The 22,319-nt window shown below is 49.7% G+C and overlaps 1 protein-coding gene across 1 annotated transcript in view; it reads left to right on the plus strand.

Annotated features, from left to right (window-relative positions):
• The window catches only part of CTNNBL1 (catenin beta like 1), a 31,872-nt gene extending 25,704 nt beyond the window's left edge, over positions 1 to 6,168 (plus strand). Inside the window, exons 14-16 of the mRNA XM_077251607.1 lie at positions 2,826 to 2,963; positions 4,456 to 4,528; positions 5,861 to 6,168. Coding sequence (XP_077107722.1) covers positions 2,826 to 2,963; positions 4,456 to 4,528; positions 5,861 to 5,949 — 300 coding nt within the window. The 3' untranslated portion in view covers positions 5,950 to 6,168. The remainder of the gene's footprint in view (positions 1 to 2,825; positions 2,964 to 4,455; positions 4,529 to 5,860) is intronic.
• The last annotated feature ends 16,151 nt before the right edge of the window (positions 6,169 to 22,319 follow it).

Consider the following 22,319-nt stretch of genomic DNA (forward strand, 5'->3'; position numbering starts at 1 on the left):
CTCTCACTCTTCATTCTCATATAATAATGATTTTATTTTTATATTGCCAACATATTCCGCAGCACTTTACATTTAGAGGGGACTTGTACAGACAATAAAAGACATTAAAGAATAATAATCACATAATCAGATACCAAGAGGAGTGAGGGCCCTGCTCACAAGCTTACAGTCTATGGAGGAAATAGGGGAGACACAAAGGTGGATGGTAACAATTGCTTGTATTGTACGGTCCGGCCATAATGTAATAAATCGGATGTTCATGTAATGCTGCATGAACCGGTCACCGACCAGTAATTGTCCAGACACAGAGGGCTAGTAAGTGCATGGAGGGTCTGAGAACAGATGATAAAAGAGTCCAGGTTTTGAAGAAAATTTTGTATGGGCAAAACGGGCATAGTTAAGTGAGGTGAGGCGGTAGGCCACTCTAAAGAAATGTGGTTTTAGGGCACGCTTAAATCTGGGTATTGGGGAGTAATTGAATTGTCCTGGGTAGTGCATTCCAAAGAATTGGCGCAGCAAGCGAGAAGGCTTGAAGACCAGAACGGAAGGTTATTGAGGATGTTAATCTTAGGTCAGAACGGCAGGCACGGGTAGGGTGGTAGACCAACATGAGGGCAGATAATGTAGGGTGGTGTTGAAGCATGGAAAGCTTTGTGGGTGAGAGTGATGAGTTTATATTGAACTCAATATCGGATAGGCAACCAGTGCAACGACTGGTACAGGGTAGAGTCATCGGTGTAGCAGTTGGCAAGGAATATGATCCTGGCTGCACTTAATTTTGTGATTTCTTGATCTGGGTTGAGACTACAGCCTTCACCGGTACCTTCACATTAAGCGACGCTGCAGCGATAGCGACAACGATGCCGATCGCTGCAGTGTCGCTGTTTGATCGCTGGAGAGCTGTCACACAGACCGCTCTCCAGCAACCAACGATGCCGAGGTCCCCGGGTAACCAGGGTAAACATCGGGTTACTAAGCGCAGGGCCGCGCTTAGTAACCCGATGTTTACCCTGGTTACCAGCGTAAAATGTAAAAAAAACAAACAGTACATACTTACATTCGCGTCCCCCGGCGTCCGCTTCCTGCACTGACTGAGTGCCGGCCCTAACAGCAGAGCGGTGACGTCACCGCTGTGCTGTGCTTTCACTTTCACTTTACGGCGCTCAGTCAGTGTGGGAAGCGGACGCCGGGGGACGCGAAGGTGAGTATGTACTGTTTGTTTTTTTACATTTTACACTGGTAACCAGGGTAAACATCGGGTTACTAAGCGCAGCCCTGCGCTTAGTAACCTGATGTTTACCCTGGTTACCAGTGTAAAACATCGCTGGTATCGTTGCTTTTGGTGTCAAACACGACGATACACGCCGGTCTGACGACCAAATAAAGTTCTGAACTTTGTTCAACGACCAGCGATATCACAGCAGGATCCTGATCGCTGCTGCGTGTCAAACTAAACGATATCGCTATCCAGGACGCTGCAACGTCACGGATCGCTAGTGATATCGTTTAGTGTGAAGGTACCTTTAGCTGCTGTGCCTTAAATCCAGGCTGAGATAAGGCCTATTAAATGCCCCCATCCTTCTGACTCCACCTAGTGTAGTGGATTAGCTGATAGGGGTGGCAAGGACAAAAGGGAGGTCAATGATATGATCCTCCTCCCATCCCTTTGTAAGACCAGATTTTGTGTGTTTCACACCACCAAAATTAGAAGAAATATTTAGAAAAAAATGAGGTAAATCATTAAAAAAACCACTCCTTTTTACTATTGGTGAAAAATACACATATTTGGCATTGCTGTCTGTGTAACATCCCATACTATAATAGTAGCTTGTCACGTCTCCTCAAATTAATTGTTAAAACACTATTCCAAAAATACTAACTAGTTAGTTTGTTTGAAATGAAAAAAAAAATCTCAAACACCCCCTTCCCTCAAAAAAATTAATTTGGCAAAACATTTCTTGATTTTTTTTTTTTTAAATTGAAATGTATCTTTGAGGAAGTAATCAAACATAAATAAACTAATATATATTTGGATTCGTCATATCCATTTTGGCCCAGTATATGATGTATCCCAACCAGTAAACATATGATCATAAAACTGAAATTCGTATTTTTTATATCACTTTATCACATGAAATCTAAGCTTTCATACAGCCCTGTCAGTGAAATAATAAAACCGTTACAGCTCTTACAATATGGCGACATATAAAACCATTTTTTTAAATTGGATTTTATTGCAAGAAAAAAAAAAAAAAAGCAATAAAACAAACTACACTCCGGTGGCATCACCATGTCTGTAGCGACCCAACCTATCAGATGAGCATACTATTGATCCTGGACGGCAAGCGCCATACAAAAAAAGCCAGAGTTGCTATTTTTTTTTTGTCACCTTGTCTCACAAAAGATAGAACAAAATAAAACTAAACCTCAGGAGCCGAGGTATGCTTACAGCCGCAGCTCACTGTGTGTATCCTCTCCGTGCACACGTGTATGACTGAAAGCCGGAGGCTCCCGGGAGGAATAAGGTTCTTTTCCTCCCAGTAGCAGCTTTTTCAGTGCAGCGGCCAGACACCATTATAACTGTATTCACCTGCAGGTTAATAGTTTTGGGAACATGACAGGATCCCTTTAAGGGCTTTTTCATGAAATTTCAGATTAAAGTTTACAAGGTAACAAACCTTGATTGATTTTGGTTTTATTTTTTTATGAAAAAAAAAAATCTGACATTAAAGTTTTGCAAAAAGTGTAATAGCCCATCCTGTGAAGTGGGAAAACAGTATGCTGTTGCCGAGCTACCATTTATCACTTTTCCTTTCTCTAACTAGGACATGGTGCGGCGTGGTGAAATACTAGATGATGATTTGGAAGACGAATTTTACCTGCGCCGACTGGATGCTGGGCTGTTCCTGCTTCAGCTGCTGTGTTACATCACTGCGGAGCTCTGCAACAGTAGCATGCCACAGGTGACTGCAGCACCCGGACCACTGGGGACATGTAGCACCCGGGCCATTGGAGACATGTAGCACCCGGACCATTGGGGACATGCAGCACCCGGACCATTGGGGACATGCAGCACCCGGACCATTGGGGACATGCAGCACCCGGACCATTGGGGACATGCAGCACCCGGACCATTGGGGACATGCAGCACCCGGACCACTGGGGACATGCAACACCCGGACCACTGGGGACATGTAGCACCCGGGCCATTGGAGACATGTAGCACCCGGACCATTGAGGACATGTAACACCCGGGCCATTGGGGACATGTAGCACCCGGACCATTGGGGACATGTAGCACCCGGACCATTGGGGACATGTAGCACCCGGGCCACAGGTGACTGCAGCACCCGGACCACTGGGGACATGTAACACCCGGGCCATTGGAGACATGTAGCACCCGGACCATTGGGGACATGCAGCACCCGGACCATTGGGGACATGCAGCACCTGGACCATTGGGGACATGCAGCACCCGGACCACTTGGGACATGTAGCACCTGGTCCTCTGGGGACATGCAGCACCCGGACCACTGGGGACATGCAGCACCCGGACCACTGGGGACATGTAGCACCCGGGCCATTGGGGACATGTAGCACCCGGACCATTGGGGACATGCAGCACCCGGACCATTGGGGACATGCAGCACCCGGACCACTGGGGACATGCAGCACCCGGACCACTGGGGACATGTAGCACCCGGGCCATTGGGGACATGTAGCACCCGGGCCATTGGGGACATGCAGCACCCGGACCATTGGGGACATGCAGCACCCGGACCATTGGGGACATGTAGCACCTGGACCACTGGGGACATGCAGCACCCGGACCACTGGGGACATGCAGCACCCGGACCACTGGGGACATGTAGCACCCGGGCCATTGGGGACATGTAGCACCCGGACCATTGGGGACATGCAGCACCCTGACCACTGGGGACATGTAACACCCGGGCCATTGGAGACATGTAGCACCCGGACCATTGGGGACATGTAACACCCGGGCCATTTGAGACATGTAGCACCCGGACCATTGGGGACATGTAGCACCCAGACCATTGGGGACATGTAACACCCGGGCCATTGGAGACATGTAGCACCCGGGCCATTTGAGACATGTAGCACCCGGGCCATTGGAGACATGTAGCACCCGGACCATTGGGGACATGCAGCAGCGGGACCATTGGGGACATGCAGCAGCGGGACCATTGGGGACATGCAGCAGCGGGACCATTGGGGACATGTAGTACCCGGACCATTGGGGACATGCAGCATAGCTTGTGTTCAGTGCAACGTTCTTGTCTATTAATGGGATAAACCAGTGCACCTTTTACATAAAGGATGGTACTTTCCTTTATTGTCAGCGGTGATTTTCTAGATGCTGACTTTTATGATCAAAGCTTATACTATGTGCTCTTTGCCTTCATACTCTATGTCCTATCTCCTTGGTTGTAGGTACGACAGAGAGTAATGCAGATTTTGACTATGAGGGGCAGCTCCATTAAAATCATCCGACATATACTGAAGGGTGAGTATTAAACAGTGTTTTAGCTTGTCGTATTCATTCCACTTATGTCCCTATGCCCTATTATAAAGGCCCCCCATATAGTAACCATTAATGAGGGTCACACTTTGTAATTTGGTTTTGTCATGAATCACATGGTCACCAGTTCATTCACATGGCTACTTGCAGCTTTCTCTGGCAATCGGTTATAGCTAGAAATGTCTGCAACCCCTTTAACAAACTATGTAATAAACTATGCAGGAAAAGGGCATTTTCTTAGAAGAAAACATTTTTATTTTATTTTTTTTTTTGTGAATTTGTTCTGAAAATTCAATGTTGCTGAATTTCTCGAAGTACAAGGAATATTATGGATCTGAAAGTCCCCCAAAGAGGCGGACTTTTTGAAGAATTTCAGCTTATAGGTATACTCAATATATATGTACACAACAGATCATTAATGGTGTATATGACCCCTGACGCTGATAGGCTATATATAAGCTGGTCGGTGGTCAGTTAACCTAACCTAAAAGGCCTTGCACACAGAATGATTCGGCACCCACAGGATATCATGTTATTTGTAGCACATACAAGTGCTTCTCACAAAATTAGAATATCATCAAAAAGTTTAAAAAAAAAGCCTGTCCTTAACCTATGGGTTATTGTCAAGAGGAAGATGAGACACCAAACCCGACAGTGCAGATGAGCTGAAGGCTGCTATCAAAGCAACCTGGGCTTCCATAACACCTCAGCAGTGCCGCAGGCTGATCACCTCCATGCCACGCATGCAATAATTGATGCAAAAGGAGCCCCGACCAAGTAGTGACTGCATTTACTTTACATACATTTCAGTAGGCCAACATTTTGGATATTAAAATCATATTTCAAGCTGGTGTTATAAAGTATTCTAATTTACTGAGATAATGACTTTTGGGTTTTCATTGGCTGTAAGCCATAATCATCAACATTAACAGAAATAAACACTGTAAATAGATCACTCTGTTTGTAATGACTCTATATAATATACAAGTTTCACTTTTTGAAGAACTGAAATAAATTAACTTTTGGATGATCTAATTTTGTGAGAAGCACATGTATGTTTGCATGGGGCGATGAGCTGCCGAGGGCAATGATTTTTATGCCGGGATAAAAATCATTTCACCCGACAAACAAGCTTCTTGTTCATTTAACTGGTGACTGCCGGCCTCGATAGATGGGCTGATTAGATGGGAACAACTATTCCTACAAACACCAGTTCTTCGATTACTGGGCCAGAACGGTTTATTAGATGTGGCTGAAAACTCCAAGTTATTCTTTGTAGCAATTTAAAAACATTTTAATAAATATTATCTGTTTCAGAATATTCTGAGAACATTGGTGACGGGAAGAGTGCAGATTTCCGGGAGAGCGAGCAAAAGCGAATCCTGGAGCTGATAGAGACATTGTAAAAGATTGTCCGTAATTCATTCCTATGACAATATGGAGTCTGCAGAGCGCTGCACAATTCCAGGACATCAGATAACTGTTTTTTGTATATACTGATTTGGGATCGGATGTATTAGACATCGAGTTTCTGCCCACTCTCTGTGAATAGTGGGAACTTTATTGAGAATCACTTATGTGTGTCTTATTTTCATAAAAAGTCCATCATTAAATATTCAACTCTGTGTATTCCTCGTTATTTCAGGTTAGGTAAGGTGACCATATTGAGGCTGATGGTCTACATTCTTAAAGGGAAAATTCCATTGTAAAGGTGGCCATCCACATCAGATCATTGTCAGCCAATGGTTCTCTTTTTTTCAATCCCTAATCTGTACGTGGAGAAGAGCATAAAGGCCCCGTCTCACATAGCGATTTACCAACGATCACAACCAGCGATACGACCTGGCCGTGATCGTTGGTAAGTCGTTGTGTGGTCGCTGGGGAGCTGTCACACAGACAGCTCTCTCCAGCGACCAACGATCAGGGGAACGACTTCGGCATCGTTGAAACTGTCTTCAACGATGCCGAAGTCCCCCTGCACACCCGGGTAACCAGGGTAAACATCGGGTTACTAAGCGCAGGGCCGCGCTTAGTAACCCGATGTTTACCCTGGTTACCAAAAAAAAAAAACAGTACATACTCACCATCTGATGTCCGTCGGGTCCATCGCTGTCTGCTTCCTGCTCTGACTGAGTGCCGCCGTACAGTGAGAGCAGAGCGCAGCGGTGACGTCACTGCTGCGCTCTGCTCTCACTGTACGGCGGCAGTCAGTCAGAGCAGGAAGCAGACGCCAAGGGACCTGACGGACATCAGATGGTGAGTATGTACTGTTTGGTTTTTTTTACATTTACGCTGGTAACCAGGGTAAACATCGGGTTACTAAGCGCGGCCCTGCGCTTAGTAACCCGATGTTTACCCTGGTTACCAGTGAAGACATCGCTGGATCGGTGTCACACACACCGATTCAGCGATGTCAGCGGGACCTCAACGACTAAAAAAAGGTCCAGGCCATTCCGACACGACCAGCGATCTCACAGCAGGAGCCTGATCGCTGGTACGTGTCACACATAGCGAGATCGCTACTGAGGTCGCTGTTGCGTCACAAAACTTGTGACTCAGCAGCGATCTCGCTATGTGTGATGGGGCCTTAAGTCAATGCCGGACACTTCTGTCATCGTCTTATCTCCAGAAAGAAGGGAAAGATCAAGAGTTCAAAGTGCTAAATTCTTGTATCCTCCAACATTATCAGCAAATCCCCCACACACATCATACAGTCGGACTGTCTCTTGGCAATCGGCGATTTTGGCTTAGCTGACTGTGAGTTTGGTCAACTATCAAGTCTTTAAATTGACGAACTCTGACTCTTGGAGACATCTGCCACTTGTGATCGAGAACAATGACCCATGTGTGATAGGGTAATGGTCCAAACTGAAGGACCTTCACTAATATGAGATGTTTTTATTACAAACCACAATATATATTTAAATGGACCTCCTCTTTAATATTGTATATATCTTTATAGTGTTTTATTAATAATGAACAGTTGATTCATGTATAAAATGAAATGGCATTGAACGTTGTGGGTTATTAGACGATGCCAGCTAGTAATATAGTACTGTCTCGGCTGGTAAAGGCAATGTGCGTGCCCTAGTTGTGCACTTTAGAGCTCATTATGGAGGGGGGCAGTGGTTATTTCTCCCTTAGGATTAACGCAGTAACAAAGATGTGATTTTTCAGCCGGTGCAGACGGTATTCCTACTGCGTATCATCACTTGTGTAACAATAGCTGCTGGGCATGTGCTGAAAAATGCAGAGTATCAACTCCTGTAATGAGGCTAGAATATGCAGACACACAAAGCACCCGAGTGACATAGGCTTTATTCCTAATCCCTTAATGACAAAGTTATTTTATATGTTAATTCCCAGAATACATTTCATATTTAAACAACGTGCAGATTTCTAAGTCTTCCCATACAAATGCCATATTGTTTCCACGATTGACTATATTTTGGTGGCCTTGTTGCATTACGAAAGCCTTGCTAAATAGACTTTAAAACGTTTATTCATTCTCATCATATGTGTTGTTTAAGATTAACTGCACTTAAAGGGACTGTATTTTGAAGAAAAAAAAAATTCAGTATTGACTCCTTAACAACCGGAGGTATTTTTGGTTTTGCAATTTTAATTTTTTGCTCCCCTTCTTCCCAGACCCATAACTTTTTTTATTTTTTATCAAAATGGCCATGTGAGGGCTTGTTTTTTGCCGGACAAGTTAGACTTTTGAGCGACACCATTGGTTTTAACATATCTTGTACTGGAAAATGGGAAAAAATTCCAAGTGCAGGAGCCCGCACCAAACAGGGGGAGACCGACATTGGTGTACTATTACGCCCTATGTCGGAAAGGGGTTAAACAAACGCTGAAAGTCGATGGATATTTAAACTAGATACACTAAGACCAAGGGGCTTGAATAGCGAATTGGAGATTTTTGCATTTCAATGACTGGCAGCTATAGGTCATCAGGAAGCATATATAAAGCACCATCTATCATCTAAGGACCATCCCTGAAGAAGAAAACCGTAGATTTTCTGAAACGCGTAGAATATCTAGTTTGGTCCTTGCAGAGACTCTTACCAGCTTTAATCAGCGTGATGTCAGGTCATTACCAGGATTAAAGGCCCCGTCTCACATAGCGATTTACCAACGATCACGACCAGCGATACGACCTGGCCGTGATCGTTGGTAAGTCGCTGTGTGGTCGCTGGGGAGCTGTCACACAGACAGCTCTCTCCAGCGACCAACGATCAGGGGAACGACTTCGGCATCGTTGAAACTGTCTTCAACGATGCCGAAGTCCCCCTGCAGCACCCGGGTAACCAGGGTAAACATCGGGTTACTAAGCGCAGGGCCGCGCTTAGTAACCCGATGTTTACCCTGGTTACCAAAAAAACAAACAGTACATACTCACCATCTGATGTCCGTCAGGTCCCTTGCCGTCTGCTTCCTGCTCTGACTGAGCCGCCGTACAGTGAGAGCAGATCACAGCGGTGACGTCACTGCTGTGCTGTGCTCTCACTGTACGGCCGGATCTCAGAGCAGGAAGCGGACGGCAAGGGACCTGACGGACACCGAAAGGCGAGTATGTACTGTTTGTTTTTTTTGGTAACCAGGGTAAACATCGGGTTACTAAGCGCGGCCCTGCGCTTAGTAACCCAATGTTTACCCTGGTTACCAGTGAAGACATCGCTGGATCGGTGTCACACACACCGATTCAGCGATGTCAGCGGGACCTCAACGACCAAAAAAAGGTCCAGGCCATTCCGACACGACCAGCGATCTCGCAGCAGGGGCCTGATCGCTGGTACGTGTCACACATAGCGAGATCGCTACTGAGGTCGCTGTTGCGTCACAAAACTTGTGACTCAGCAGCGATCTCGCTATGTGAGACGGGGCCTTAACTATTAAGTATTCCATATCCTCAGGTGTACCACAATACTCCCTACACAGAGACGCTTTGCGCCTTATCTCCAACATGTACACGAAGTGTCTAATGTGGTTAGAGTGTATGTGTAATCTACATCTGTCCATACCAAGTATTGTCAGGTGGCTAAGCGTGACTAATCATTGTATTGATACTCTTCACTAGAGAAACCTGTGGTTTTTGACTAATTCACGCCTAGCTGGTTGCATACATACAGTACAAGCATCTGCAGAAAAAAAATTAATGTATGTTAAAACATTACATTTTCATTTAGTTTTTAAAATAAATGATTAATCAATACTTATTAATATAAAAGTTGTGACAGGCTCACTTTAGAAGTAATCTGCTATGCTTTTGAATAGGGAATAATTTCCTAATAGCTGGAACCCCCACCGATCCCGGGAACTGGGACTCTGAAGAACCCTATGTGAATAGAGTGGCGGTCAATTATGAGCACATCAGTTCCATTCATGGGAGTGCCAAAGATCAACCGAACGCTGTGTTTTCATAGAGAATGAGTGGATCAGAGGTGTGCGACCACCTCTCCATTCACACAAGTCTCTTCAAAGCCATGTTGACATGTGAAGCTCTATCACCACTGTGGATGTGATGTAACATGTGAAGCTCTATCACCACTGTGGATGTGATGTAACATGTGAAGCTCTATCACCACTGTGGATGTGATGTAACATGTGAAGCTCTATCACCACTGTGGATGTGATGTGTAACATGTGAAGCTCTATCACCACTGTGGATGTGATGTAACATGTGAAGCTCTATCACCACTGTGGATGTGATGTAACATGTGAAGCTCTATCACCACTGTGGATGTGATGTAACATGTGAAGCTCTATTACCACTGTGGATGTGATGTAACATGTGAAGCTCTATCACCACTGTGGATGTGATGTAACATGTGAAGCTCTATCACCACTGTGGATGTGATGTAACATGTGAAGCTCTATCACCACTGTAGATGTGATGTGGGAACATGTGAAGCTCTATCACCACTGTGGATGTGATGTAACATGTGAAGCTCTATCACCACTGTGGATGTGATGTAACATGTGAAGCTCTATCACCACTGTGGATGTGATGTGGAGACATGTGAAGCTCTATTACCACTGTGGATGTGATGTAACATGTGAAGCTCTATCACCACTGTGGATGTGATGTGGAGACATGTGAAGCTCTATTACCACTGTGGATGTGATGTAACATGTGAAGCTCTATCACCACTGTGGATGTGATGTAACATGTGAAGCTCTATCACCACTGTGGATGTGATGTAACATGTGAAGCTCTATCACCACTGTGGATGTGATGTAACATGTGAAGCTCTATCACCACTGTGGATGTGATGTAACATGTGAAGCTCTATCACCACTGTAGATGTGATGTGGGAACATGTGAAGCTCTATCACCACTGTGGATGTGATGTAACATGTGAAGCTCTATCACCACTGTGGATGTGATGTAACATGTGAAGCTCTATCACCACTGTGGATGTGATGTGGAGACATGTGAAGCTCTATTACCACTGTGGATGTGATGTAACATGTGAAGCTCTATCACCACTGTGGATGTGATGTGGAGACATGTGAAGCTCTATCACCACTGTGGATGTGATGTAACATGTGAAGCTCTATCACCACTGTGGATGTGATGTAACATGTGAAGCTCTATCACCACTGTGGATGTGATGTAACATGTGAAGCTCTATCACCACTGTGGATGTGATGTAACATGTGAAGCTCTATCACCACTGTGGATGTGATGTAACATGTGAAGCTCTATCACCACTGTGGATGTGATGTAACATGTGAAGCTCTATTACCACTGTGGATGTGATGTAACATGTGAAGCTCTATCACCACTGTGGATGTGATGTAACATGTGAAGCTCTATCACCACTGTGGATGTGATGTAACATGTGAAGCTCTATTACCACTGTGGATGTGCTGTGGAGACATGTGATGTTCTATCACCACTGTGGATGTGATGTGGGGACATGTGATGCTCTATCACCACTGTAAATGTGATGTGTAAACATTAGTGTTGAGCATTCCGATACCGCAAGTATCGGGTATCGGCCGATACTTGCGGTATCGGAATTCCGATACCGGGATTCCGATATTTGCCGCGTATCGGATACCGGAATCGGAAGTTCCCAGATTCAAAATGCACAAATTCATCCAATGAGAATGATTCCAAGTGTGGGCACATCCTGTTCAGCATGGAGGGCATGAAACTACTGGCAAGGCTGTGATTGGCTGCTGAAATGATGTCATGATGCAGTTTAAAGGGAACCTATCACCCCGTTTTTTTCGGTATGAGATAAAAATACTGTTAAATATGGCCTGAGCTGTGCATTACAATAGTGTAGTTTGTGGACCCCGATTCCCCACCTATGCTGCCGAAATACGTTACCAAAGTAGTCATTTTCGCCTGTCAATCAGGCTGGTCAGGTCGGATGGGCGTGGCTTCTTCCCCCAGATATTGCGTAGTTTTCCGTTGGTGGCGTAGTGGTGTGCGCATGTCCAACGTCCCCAATCCTGCACGGGGGGGTGAAAATAGCAGCGATGTCCGTTATTCCATTGGTGGTCGGTGGGCGCGGCCATCTTCCTTTGGCCGCGCGTGCGCAGAAGCGGCGCTCTGCTGGCCGCGGCTTCAGGAAAATGGCCGCCGCGATCTCCATCTGCGCACGCGTGGCATCCCGCGGCCATTTTCCTGAAGCCGCGGCCAGCAGAGCGCCGCTTCTGCGCACGCGCGGCCAAAGGAAGATGGCCGCGCCCACCGACCACCAATGGAATAACGGACATCGCTGCTATTTTCACCCCCCGTGCAGGATTGGGGACCTTGGACATGCGCACACCACTACGCCACCAACGGAAAACTACGCAATATCTGGGGGAAGAAGCCACGCCCATCCGACCTGACCAGCCTGATTGACAGGCGAAAATGACTACTTTGGTAACGTATTTCGGCAGCATAGGTGGGGAATCGGGGTCCACAAACTACACTATTGTAATGCACAGCTCAGGCCCTATTTAACAGTATTTTTATCTCATACCGAAAAAAACGGGGTGATAGGTTCCCTTTAAAAGTCGCTGGCGCCATTTTGCGATCACTCTGCTGTGAATTCAGTTAGTGACAGGACGCTGTTTGCTGACTGAGGGACAGTTTAGAGATAGCGATTTGCTTCTTTGTGCTTTCCAAAGGCTAATTTAGCAACCGCTGTGTTCACCTACTATTCACCTTGCTTTTGCCTTGTAGCGCTGTTTTCACAGCGATCTGCAAGGTCTGTGTGTGTGTGTGTGCGTGTGAGTGCAGCCCACTCTCTAGTCTGAGTGCAGCCACATAGGCCATCCATAGCTGGTTGTATTCAGTTCAGGGAGGGTGGTTCATTGCCTCATACTGTTCTTTTTTTTTTTTTTTTTTCAAGTAGTGTAGTCTGCTGCTAATTTTTTCAAAAAAATTCTATTAGTGTCTTTCCACCCGTCTCCAGCTAATTTGTGGAAAAACACTACATAGGATAACGTAGAGGAGGGTTTTTGGGCCTTGCAGCGCCGTTTACGGCTGTCTGCACGGTCTCCGTGTGACTGCAGCTCGCCCTGTAGTCTGTGAGCAGCCATAGCCTGGTTGTCTCCAGCTCAGGGTTCTTCACTGCGTCATACCGCCAAATCAATTTTCATTTTGTTTTAAGTAGTGCAGGCTGCTGCACATTTTTTCAAAAAATTCCTATTAGTGTCTTTCCACCCGTCTCCAGCTAACTTGTGGAAAAACACTACATAGGATAACGTAGAGGAGGGTTTTTGGGCCTTGCAGCGCCGTTTACGTCTGTCTGCACGGTCTCCGTGTGACTGCAGCTCTATCTGTTGTCAGTTCAGCCCCCAAAAAATAAATAATAAAGTTCACCAAACACACCAGTGACACCACTTTACATTTGTGTAGGCCACATTAGCTCATATTAAAGTCTAGTCCACACTTTAGAAAATTAGTGTTTCTTATATCTGTTAGGAGGAGTTGTTCAGGAATAAGCACACAAAGCCGTTAGTACTTTTCTGCTTATCTTTATCAGTCAACCAAGATGAAGAAGGCAGTGAGTAAGGCACGTGGGCGTGGGCGCGGAGCAGGGAGGGGACGTGGGGATTCTGTGCCTGCTGCGGGCACCGGTGACTCATCAGCACCCACTTTCACAAGGGAACAGTCATTCATGCGCAGCTTTGTCGCAGAGCGCCGTACACCGCTGCTGCGTGAAGAACAAATTGAAGCCGTTGTCGGATGGATGGCAGCTAATGCATCAACTTCAATTAGTGCCACATCCTCTCAGACACAGAGCACTGGAGAGCAGCCATCTGTCTCTTCACCACCTGCCAAATTGCCCAGGCAGACAGAGAGCCCAGGACAGGAGCCGTCTCTACTTCTGTTCTCTGAATCTCTTGGCTTGGAAACAGGGGGCCAGCCAAGCAGCATTGGAGAAATGGAAGAAGAGGCAGGGTGCAGTGATGCCCAACAGCTTTTTCTCTCTTCCTCTGAAGAGGCGGGTGGGCCAGTGGCTCCGTTCACCACATCGCAGGCCGCATCAGCTGATGATGACACTCAGGTGCCACTTACTGGTGCGTGCTCTGCTGCTGAGACTACCCAGGAGGAGCAGTTGGGGGCAGAGGGTAGTGTAGATGATGAGGTCCTTGACCCATCTTGGCGTGAGGGACAGGAAGGTGGTGGGAGCAGCTCTGAGGAAGAGATTCCCCGTACGGCCCAAAGAGGGAGAGGGAGGGGGAAGACTGCGGATCCTGCAGCCTCCGCTTTGGCACCCGTTAGGAGCATGTCTCTTCCAAAAGCCAAGAGGGGCGCTCCCAAGACTTGCAGTGCCTGGTCCTTTTTTGACACAGTTGCAGCTGACATTTGCTATGTCAAATGCAAGGTGTGTCATCACAAAGTCAAAAGAGGTCGAAATGTCAGCAACCTCAATACCTCCAACATGTGGAAACATGTGCGCACCAGGCACCCGGCGGAGTTAGAAAAACACACTGAAGAGCTAGGCCAACCAACAGCGGCAGCTACCACCTCTTCAGCTCGTGTTGCCTCTTCCTCCAGCTCACACGCAGCTGGTTCGGCTTCCTCCCAGGATCGCCGTGGAAGAACCTCTGGCCCTGTTGTCCAGAGACCCGCTGTAATTCCACCCACAGCACCACTTTCCCAGTCATCCACACACTCCCAGCCCAGTCTACAGCCATCGGTAGTACAGGCATGGAGAGAAAAAGGCGGCCTTTCTCGTCAAACCACCCACGAGCACAGGCTCTGACTGCAGGCATTGCCAAACTTCTGTCACTGGAAATGCTGTCATTCAGGCTGGTGGAGACTGACAGCTTCCGTGACTTGATGTCATTGGCAGTCCCACAGTACAATGTGCCCAGCCGCTTTTACTTCAGCAGGCAAGCCGTCCCTGCCCTGCACAATCATGTGGAGGGACACATAAAACACGCGCTACTGAACGCCGTCAGTAGCAAGGTCCACCTCACCACCGATGCGTGGACCAGTCAACATGGACAGGGGCGATACCTTTCCCTCACTGCCCATTGGGTTAATGTCGTTGAGCCGGGTACAGACCGTGCGAGTGGCGCAGGACGTGTCCTGCCCACTCCAAGGATTGCAGGAATCCATTCTGTACGCATTGACTCCTCCTCCTACACCAGTTCCTCAGAATCATCGCTGCAGGAGCCGTCACAGTCCACCTCCACATGGACCCGTGATGAACGTGTACCTGTTACGACCGACATGAGCACAGCCGTGGCCAAACGTCAACAGGCCGTCTTGAAATTAATTTATTTGGGGAATCGAAGCCACACAGCGCAGGAGCTCTGGAATGCCATCAAGCAGGAGAGCGATGTGTGGTTTGTGCCAGCGAATCTCCAGCCAGGCATGGTAGTGTGTGATAATGGCCGAAATCTGGTGGCAGCTCTGGGCCTCGGCAACCTCACTCACATCCCATGTCTGGCACATGTGCTCAATTTGGTCGTGCAGAGTTTTCTGAGGGACTATCCGGATCTTGATGCACAACTGCACAAGGTCCGCCTAGAGTGTGCTCACTTGCGGCATTCCAGCACGGCAAAAGCGTGCATTGCGGCTCTGCAGCGCCGACACTGCCTGCCGGAACATCGCATCATATGTGACCTACCTACCAGGTGGAATTCCACGTTACATATGTTGGAGCGGTTGTGTGAGCAGCAGCAAGCTGTAATGGAGTACCAGCTGCTTCAGGCGCAAAGAAGTCGCAGTCAGCGCCGTACAGACTTCACAACCACAGAGTGGGCCACTATGAATGACGTCTGCCAGGTTTTGCGTCCCTTTGATTATTCCACGCGGATGGCGAGTGCAGATGATGCACTAGTCAGCATGACTGTCCCCCTTATCTGCCTGCTTGAAAAATCACTGCAAGCGCTAAGGGACAGTGGCGTAACTACAAAGTTATGGGCCCCGGTGCGAACTTCCAAATGGGGCCCCCCCCCCTACCCCCCCTACCCCCCCACCTTCCCCCGCCCCCGCAACCCCCCCACCTTCCCCCGCCCCGCTTCCCCTAGATACGCCTCGGACTGTTGCAGGAATCTCCTGCACTGCAACATGGTGTTGGGTGCCAGCACAGCCCGCACAGTGGTATATCCAGCACAGCCCGCACAGTGGTATATCCAGCACAGACCGCACAGTGGTATATCCAGCACAGACCGCACAGTGGTATATCCAGCACAGCCCTCACAGTGGTATATCCAGCACAGACCGCACAGTGGTATATACAGCACAGCCCGCACAGGGGTATATACAGCACAGCCCGCACAGTGGTATATCCAGCACAGACCGCACAGTGGTATATCCAGCACAGACCGCACAGTGGTATATCCAGCACAGACCGCACAGTGGTATATCCAGCACAGACCGCACAGTGGTATATCCAGCACAGACCGCACAGTGGTATATCCAGCACAGCCCTCACAGTGGTATATCCAGCACAGACAGCACAGTGGTATATCCAGCACAGACCGCACAGTGGTATATCCAGCAGAGCCCGCACAGTGGTATATAGAGCACAGCCCGCACAGTGTTATATACAGCAGAGCCCGCACAGTGGTATATACAGCACAGACCGCACAGTGGTATATACAGCAGAGCCCGCACAGTGGTATATACAGCAGAGCCCGCACAGTGGTATATAGAGCACAGCCCGCACAGTGTTATATACAGCAGAGCCCGCACAGTGGTATATACAGCAGAGCCCGCACAGTGGTATATACAGCAGAGCCCGCACAGTGGTATATACAGCAGAGCCCGCACAGTGGTATATACAGCAGAGCCCGCACAGGGATATATACAGCAGAGCCCCCACAGGGGTATATACAGCAGAGCCCGCACAGGGATATATACAGCACAGCCCCACAGGGGTATATACAGCACAGCCCGCACAGGGGTATATAGAGCACAGCCCACATCTCATCTCATCCCCCCCGATAATGGCCCCACAGTCCGGTTAAAAAGAAAAAAAAAAAAAAAACTCTCCTCACCCTTCCTTTTGCCCGCGCTGCTCCTGGCGGCTGCAGTCTGCCCAGGACACTGCAGGTGCGCGATGATATGACGTCATCGCGCACCCGCAGTGTACTGTCAGAGGCAGAGCGGGGAATGATGGGAGAGGAAGCGTCAGGTGACGCTCTCTCCTCCCATCATTGCATTGAACTATACCGGTGTCATAGACGCCGGTATAGTTAAATGCGGCGGCGGCGGCGGCACTGGGGGGGTTCCGGGGGAGGAACAGTGCAGCGGCCCACTACTGGCATCGGCTCTTCTGGCATTTGCCAGAAGTGCCCGATGGCCAGCCTGGCCCTGCTCAGACCTGCCGGCCCGGGGCCCCTGACCTGCGGGGCCCGGTCGCAATGGCGACCGCTGCGACCGCGGTAGTTACGCCCCTGCTAAGGGATGATGTTGTGGAAGAGGTGGAGGATGAGGATTCAGCATTTCCATCATCTTCTGGACAGTCAGCGCCACGTGGTTCCTCACAAACGCGTAGGCAGGGGACAGTTTGTGAGGAGGATGAGGAGGAGTCAATGGAGGAGGAAGACATCCGTCCAGAGGAGGGAGTTACACAATTGTCCAGTACTCAGTGTGTACAGCGAGGGTGGGGTGATGACGAGCGGGCAGAGATCACGCCTCCAGCAGGGGACAGCGTTTCTTGGGCAGTTGGCAGTCTGCAGCACATGGTGGATTACATGCTGCAGTGCCTGAGAAACGACCGCCGCATCGCCCACATTCTCAACATGTCTGATTATTGGGTGTTCACCCTCCTCGATCCTCGCTACCGGGACAATGTAGAAAGCCTCATCACACCGTTGAACCGGGAGCGAAAAATGCGGGAGTACCAAGACACACTGGTGAATTCCATCATCTTCTCCATTCCAACTGAGAGAAGTGCTGCTAGTGCATTCCAAAGCAGCTCAGTGCGTCCAGGCAGTGGTGGAGGCTCTGCACAAAGAGGGAGCAGAAGCAGTGCCTCTGCCCAAGGCAAGACCAGTATGGCCCAACTGTGGCACAGTTTTCTGTGCCCGCCACAAAAGTCTACACCATCACAGACGGCTCCAGTCAGCAGGAGGCAACGGTTCCGTCAGATGGTGACAGACTACATGTCTTGCCCTCTTGCTGTACTCCCAGACGGCTCTTCCCCTTTCAAGTTTTGGGTCTCAAAGCTGGATACATGGCCAGAGCTAAGCCAGTATGCATTGGAGGTGCTGTCTTGCCCTGCGGCCAGTGTATTATCGGAACGTGTCTTTAGTGCTGCAGGTGGTGTACTAACTGACCGTCGCATGCGACTATCCTCCGATAACGTTGACCGGCTTACTTTCCTGAAAATGAACAAGGCCTGGATCTCGCAGGAATTTGCCACTCCTCTTCCTGATTAAATAATTAGGTGACTGTCTACAGTATCCAGGTCTCCTGTTGTGTTCATCTTTCTACCACCTGAACTTAAATTCCTGGGCTCCAACACCGCCAGTTGAGGCTCAGAAGTGCCGTCTGCACAGTCAAAACATACGACCCAGTGTTATTGGGTTTCAGTAACGTCAGCTGATCCCCAGCTGTGTAGCCGGCAATGTGTCCTGCGACCGCCACGCTGACACAACAACTGAAATGTAAGGGAACCTGTCCCCCCCCCACAAGGCGTTTGTTACTGAAAGAGCCACCTTGTACAGCAGTAATGCTGCACAAGGAAAAGGTAGCTATTTTTGTTTAGCTCCTTGCACACACAGAACTTAACACTTATAAAATGTGTCCACTGATACCGTAAAACCGTCCCGGAGGTGGGACTTTCCTTCGTAATATGACGCAGCACAGCCGTCATTCCTACCCCCTTGGCGCCGTGCCCCGGCTCCTCAGCGTTGTTTGATTCCGTCCCGGAGCCTGCGCTGTTATGTTATCCCTTGGCCAGGCACACTTAGCGCTGCCCGTCTTCTGACATCATTTGGTGTCAGGATGGCTGCGCCTGTGCGTCCGCGCTGGCCGAGAGCCCGCCTCGCAGTGTCTTCTGATTTAATCCCACTGGGTGCCTGAGATCCATGGACATGCGCAGTGCATATCTGAACCTCCACCTCTCACTCATCTCCCTACGGCTTCTTCAGACTGTGCGGTGTCAGCTGGTCCCTAATAGCATGCCACGGCCGTGACACCGCACAGTCTTAAGAAGCCGTAGGGAGGGGAGTGAGAGGCGAGGATATGCACTGCGCATGGCCACGGATCCCAGGCCCGCGGTGGGATTACATTAGACGACACTGCGAGGCGGGCTCTCGGCCAGCGCGGCCGCACAGGCGCAGCCAGCCTGACACCAAATGATGTCAGAAGATGGGCAGCGCTAAGTGTGCCTGGCCAAGGGATAACATAACAGCGCATGCTCCGGGAAGGAATCAAACAACGCTGAGGAGCCGGGGAACGGCGCCAAGGAGGTAGGAATGATGGCTGTGCTGCGTCATATTACGAAGGAAAGTCCCACCTCCGGGACGGTCACACGGTATCAGGGGACACATTTTATAAGTGTTTAGTTCTGTGTTTGCAAGGAGCATCATGAAAAGAGCCACCTTTTCCTTTTGCATCTTTTTTGCTGCACAAGCTGGCTCTTTCAGCTACAAACGCCTTGGGGGGGGGGTTAAAGGTTCCCTTTCGACTTTCTCCAAACAGGCTTCGGCCTACATTGTGTTCCTCTGCTTCTCCTGCTGTCCCTGGGCTCCAACACCGCTAGTTGTTGCTTGGTAGTGCTGTACGCACAGTCAACAGTCCCTCCTCTGTTATTGGGGTTCAGTAACGTCAGCTGTTCCCCTGCTGTGTGTGTGGCAATCCCTCCTACCTCCTCCACCTCCACCTCCCCCTCCTTTCCCTGGGCTCCAACACCGCTAGTTGTTGCCTGGTAGTGCTGTACGCATAGTCAACAGTCCCTCCTCTGTTATTGGGGTTCAGTAACGTCAGCTGTTCCCCTGCTGTGTGTGTGGCAATCCCTCCTATCTCCTCCACCTCCACCTCCCCCTCCTGTCCCTGGGCTCCAACACCGCTAGTTGCCGTCCAGTAGTGCTGTACGCACAGTCAACAGTCCCTCCTCTGTTATTGGGGTTCAGTAACGTCAGCTGTTCCCCTGCTGTGTGTGTGGCAATCCCTCCTATCTCCTCCACCTCCACCTCCCCCTCCTTTCCCTGGGCTCCAACACCGCTAGTTGTTGCCTGGTAGTGCTGTACGCACAGTCAACAGTCCCTCCTCTGTTATTGGGGTTCAGTAACGTCAGCTGTTCCCCTGCTGTGTGTGTGGCAATCCCTCCTATCTCCTCCACCTCCACCTCCCCCTCCTGTCCCTGGGCTCCAACACCGCTAGTTGCCGTCCAGTAGTGCTGTACGCACAGTCAACAGTCCCTCCTCTGTTATTGGGGTTCAGTAACGTCAGCTGTTCCCCTGCTGTGTGTGTGGCAATCCCTCCTACCTCCTCCACCTCCACCTCCCCCTCCTTTCCCTGGGCTCCAACACCGCTAGTTGTTGCCTGGTAGTGCTGTACGCACAGTCAACAGTCCCTCCTCTGTTATTGGGGTTCAGTAACGTCAGCTGTTCCCCTGCTGTGTGTGTGGCAATCCCTCCTACCTCCTCCACCTCCACCTCCCCCTCCTTTCCCTGGGCTCCAACACCGCTAGTTGTTGCCTGGTAGTGCTGTACGCACAGTCAACAGTCCCTCCTCTGTTATTGGGGTTCAGTAACGTCAGCTGTTCCCCTGCTGTGTGTGTGGCAATCCCTCCTATCTCCTCCACCTCCACCTCCCCGTCCTGTCCCTGGGCTCCAACACCGCTAGTTGCCGTCCAGTAGTGCTGTACGCACAGTCAACAGTCCCTCCTCTGTTATTGGGGTTCAGTAACGTCAGCTGTTCCCCTGCTGTGTGTGTGGCAATCCCTCCTACCCCCTCCACCTCCACCTCCCCCTCCTTTCCCTGGGCTCCAACACCGCTAGTTGTTGCCTGGTAGTGCTGTACGCACAGTCAACAGTCCCTCCTCTGTTATTGGGGTTCAGTAACGTCAGCTGTTCCCCTGCTGTGTGTGTGGCAATCCCTCCTATCTCCTCCACCTCCACCTCCCCCTCCTGTCCCTGGGCTCCAACACCGCTAGTTGCCGTCCAGTAGTGCTGTACGCACAGTCAACAGTCCCTCCTCTGTTATAGGGGTTCAGTAACGTCAGCTGTTCCCCTGCTGTGTGTGTGGCAATCCCTCCTACCTCCTCCTACCTCCTCCACCTCCTCCTCCTCCACCTGTCCCTGGGCTCCAACACCGCTAGTTGCCGTCCAGAAGTGCTGTCCACACAGAGCCAAACACCTCGCCAATGTGTTAGTGGGGTTCAGCACCGCCAGCTGTTCCCCTGCTGTGTATACGGCAACGTGTACTGCGACCGCCACGCAGGCACAACAAGTTAAATTTAAGGGAACCTGTCCCCCCCCCCCCCCAGGCGTTTGTTACTGAAGGAGCCACCTTGTGCAGCAGTAATGATGCAAAGGGAAAAAGTGCCTCTTTTCGTGGTGCTCCTTGCACATGCTGAACCTAACACTTATGAAAAGTGTCCCCTCCTACCGTGATACCGTCCGGTTGGTGGAACTTTCCTTTGTGATATGACGCAGCACAGCCGTCATTCTTACCCCCTTGGCGCCGTGCGCCGCCTCCTCAGCGTTGTTTGAATCAGTCCCGGAGCCTGCGCTGTTAGGTTAGCCCTTGGCCATGCACACATTTTGCGCTGCCCGTCTTCTGACATCATTTGGTGTCAGGCTGGCTGCGCCTGTGCGGCCGCGCTGGCCGAGATCCCGCCTCGTACTGTCTTCTGATTTAATCCCACTGGGGGCCTGAGATCCATGGACATGTGCAGTGCATATCTGAACCTCCACCTCTCACTCATCTCCCTACGGCTTCTTCAAACTGTGCGGTGTCAGCTGGTCCCTAATAGCATGCCACGGCCGTGACACCGCACAGTCTGAAGAAGCCGTAGGGAGGGGAGTGAGAGGCGAGGATATGCACTGCGCATGGCCACGGATCTCAGGCCCCCAGTGGGATTAAATCAGAAGACAGTACGAGGCGGGATCTCGGCCAGCGCGGCCGCACAGGCGCAGCCAGCCTGACACCAAATGATGTCAGAAGACGGGCAGCGCAAAATGTGTGCATGGCCAAGGGCTAACCTAACAGCGCAGGCTCCGGGACTGATTCAAACAACGCTGAGGAGGCGGCGCACGGCGCCAAGGGGGTAAGAATGACGGCTGTGCTGCGTCACATCACAAAGGAAAGTTCCACCTACCGGACGGTATCACGGTAGGAGGG

This window comes from Ranitomeya variabilis, chromosome 4 (genome assembly GCF_051348905.1).
Source record: "Ranitomeya variabilis isolate aRanVar5 chromosome 4, aRanVar5.hap1, whole genome shotgun sequence".
In the NCBI taxonomy this organism is placed as follows: domain Eukaryota; kingdom Metazoa; phylum Chordata; class Amphibia; order Anura; family Dendrobatidae; genus Ranitomeya; species Ranitomeya variabilis.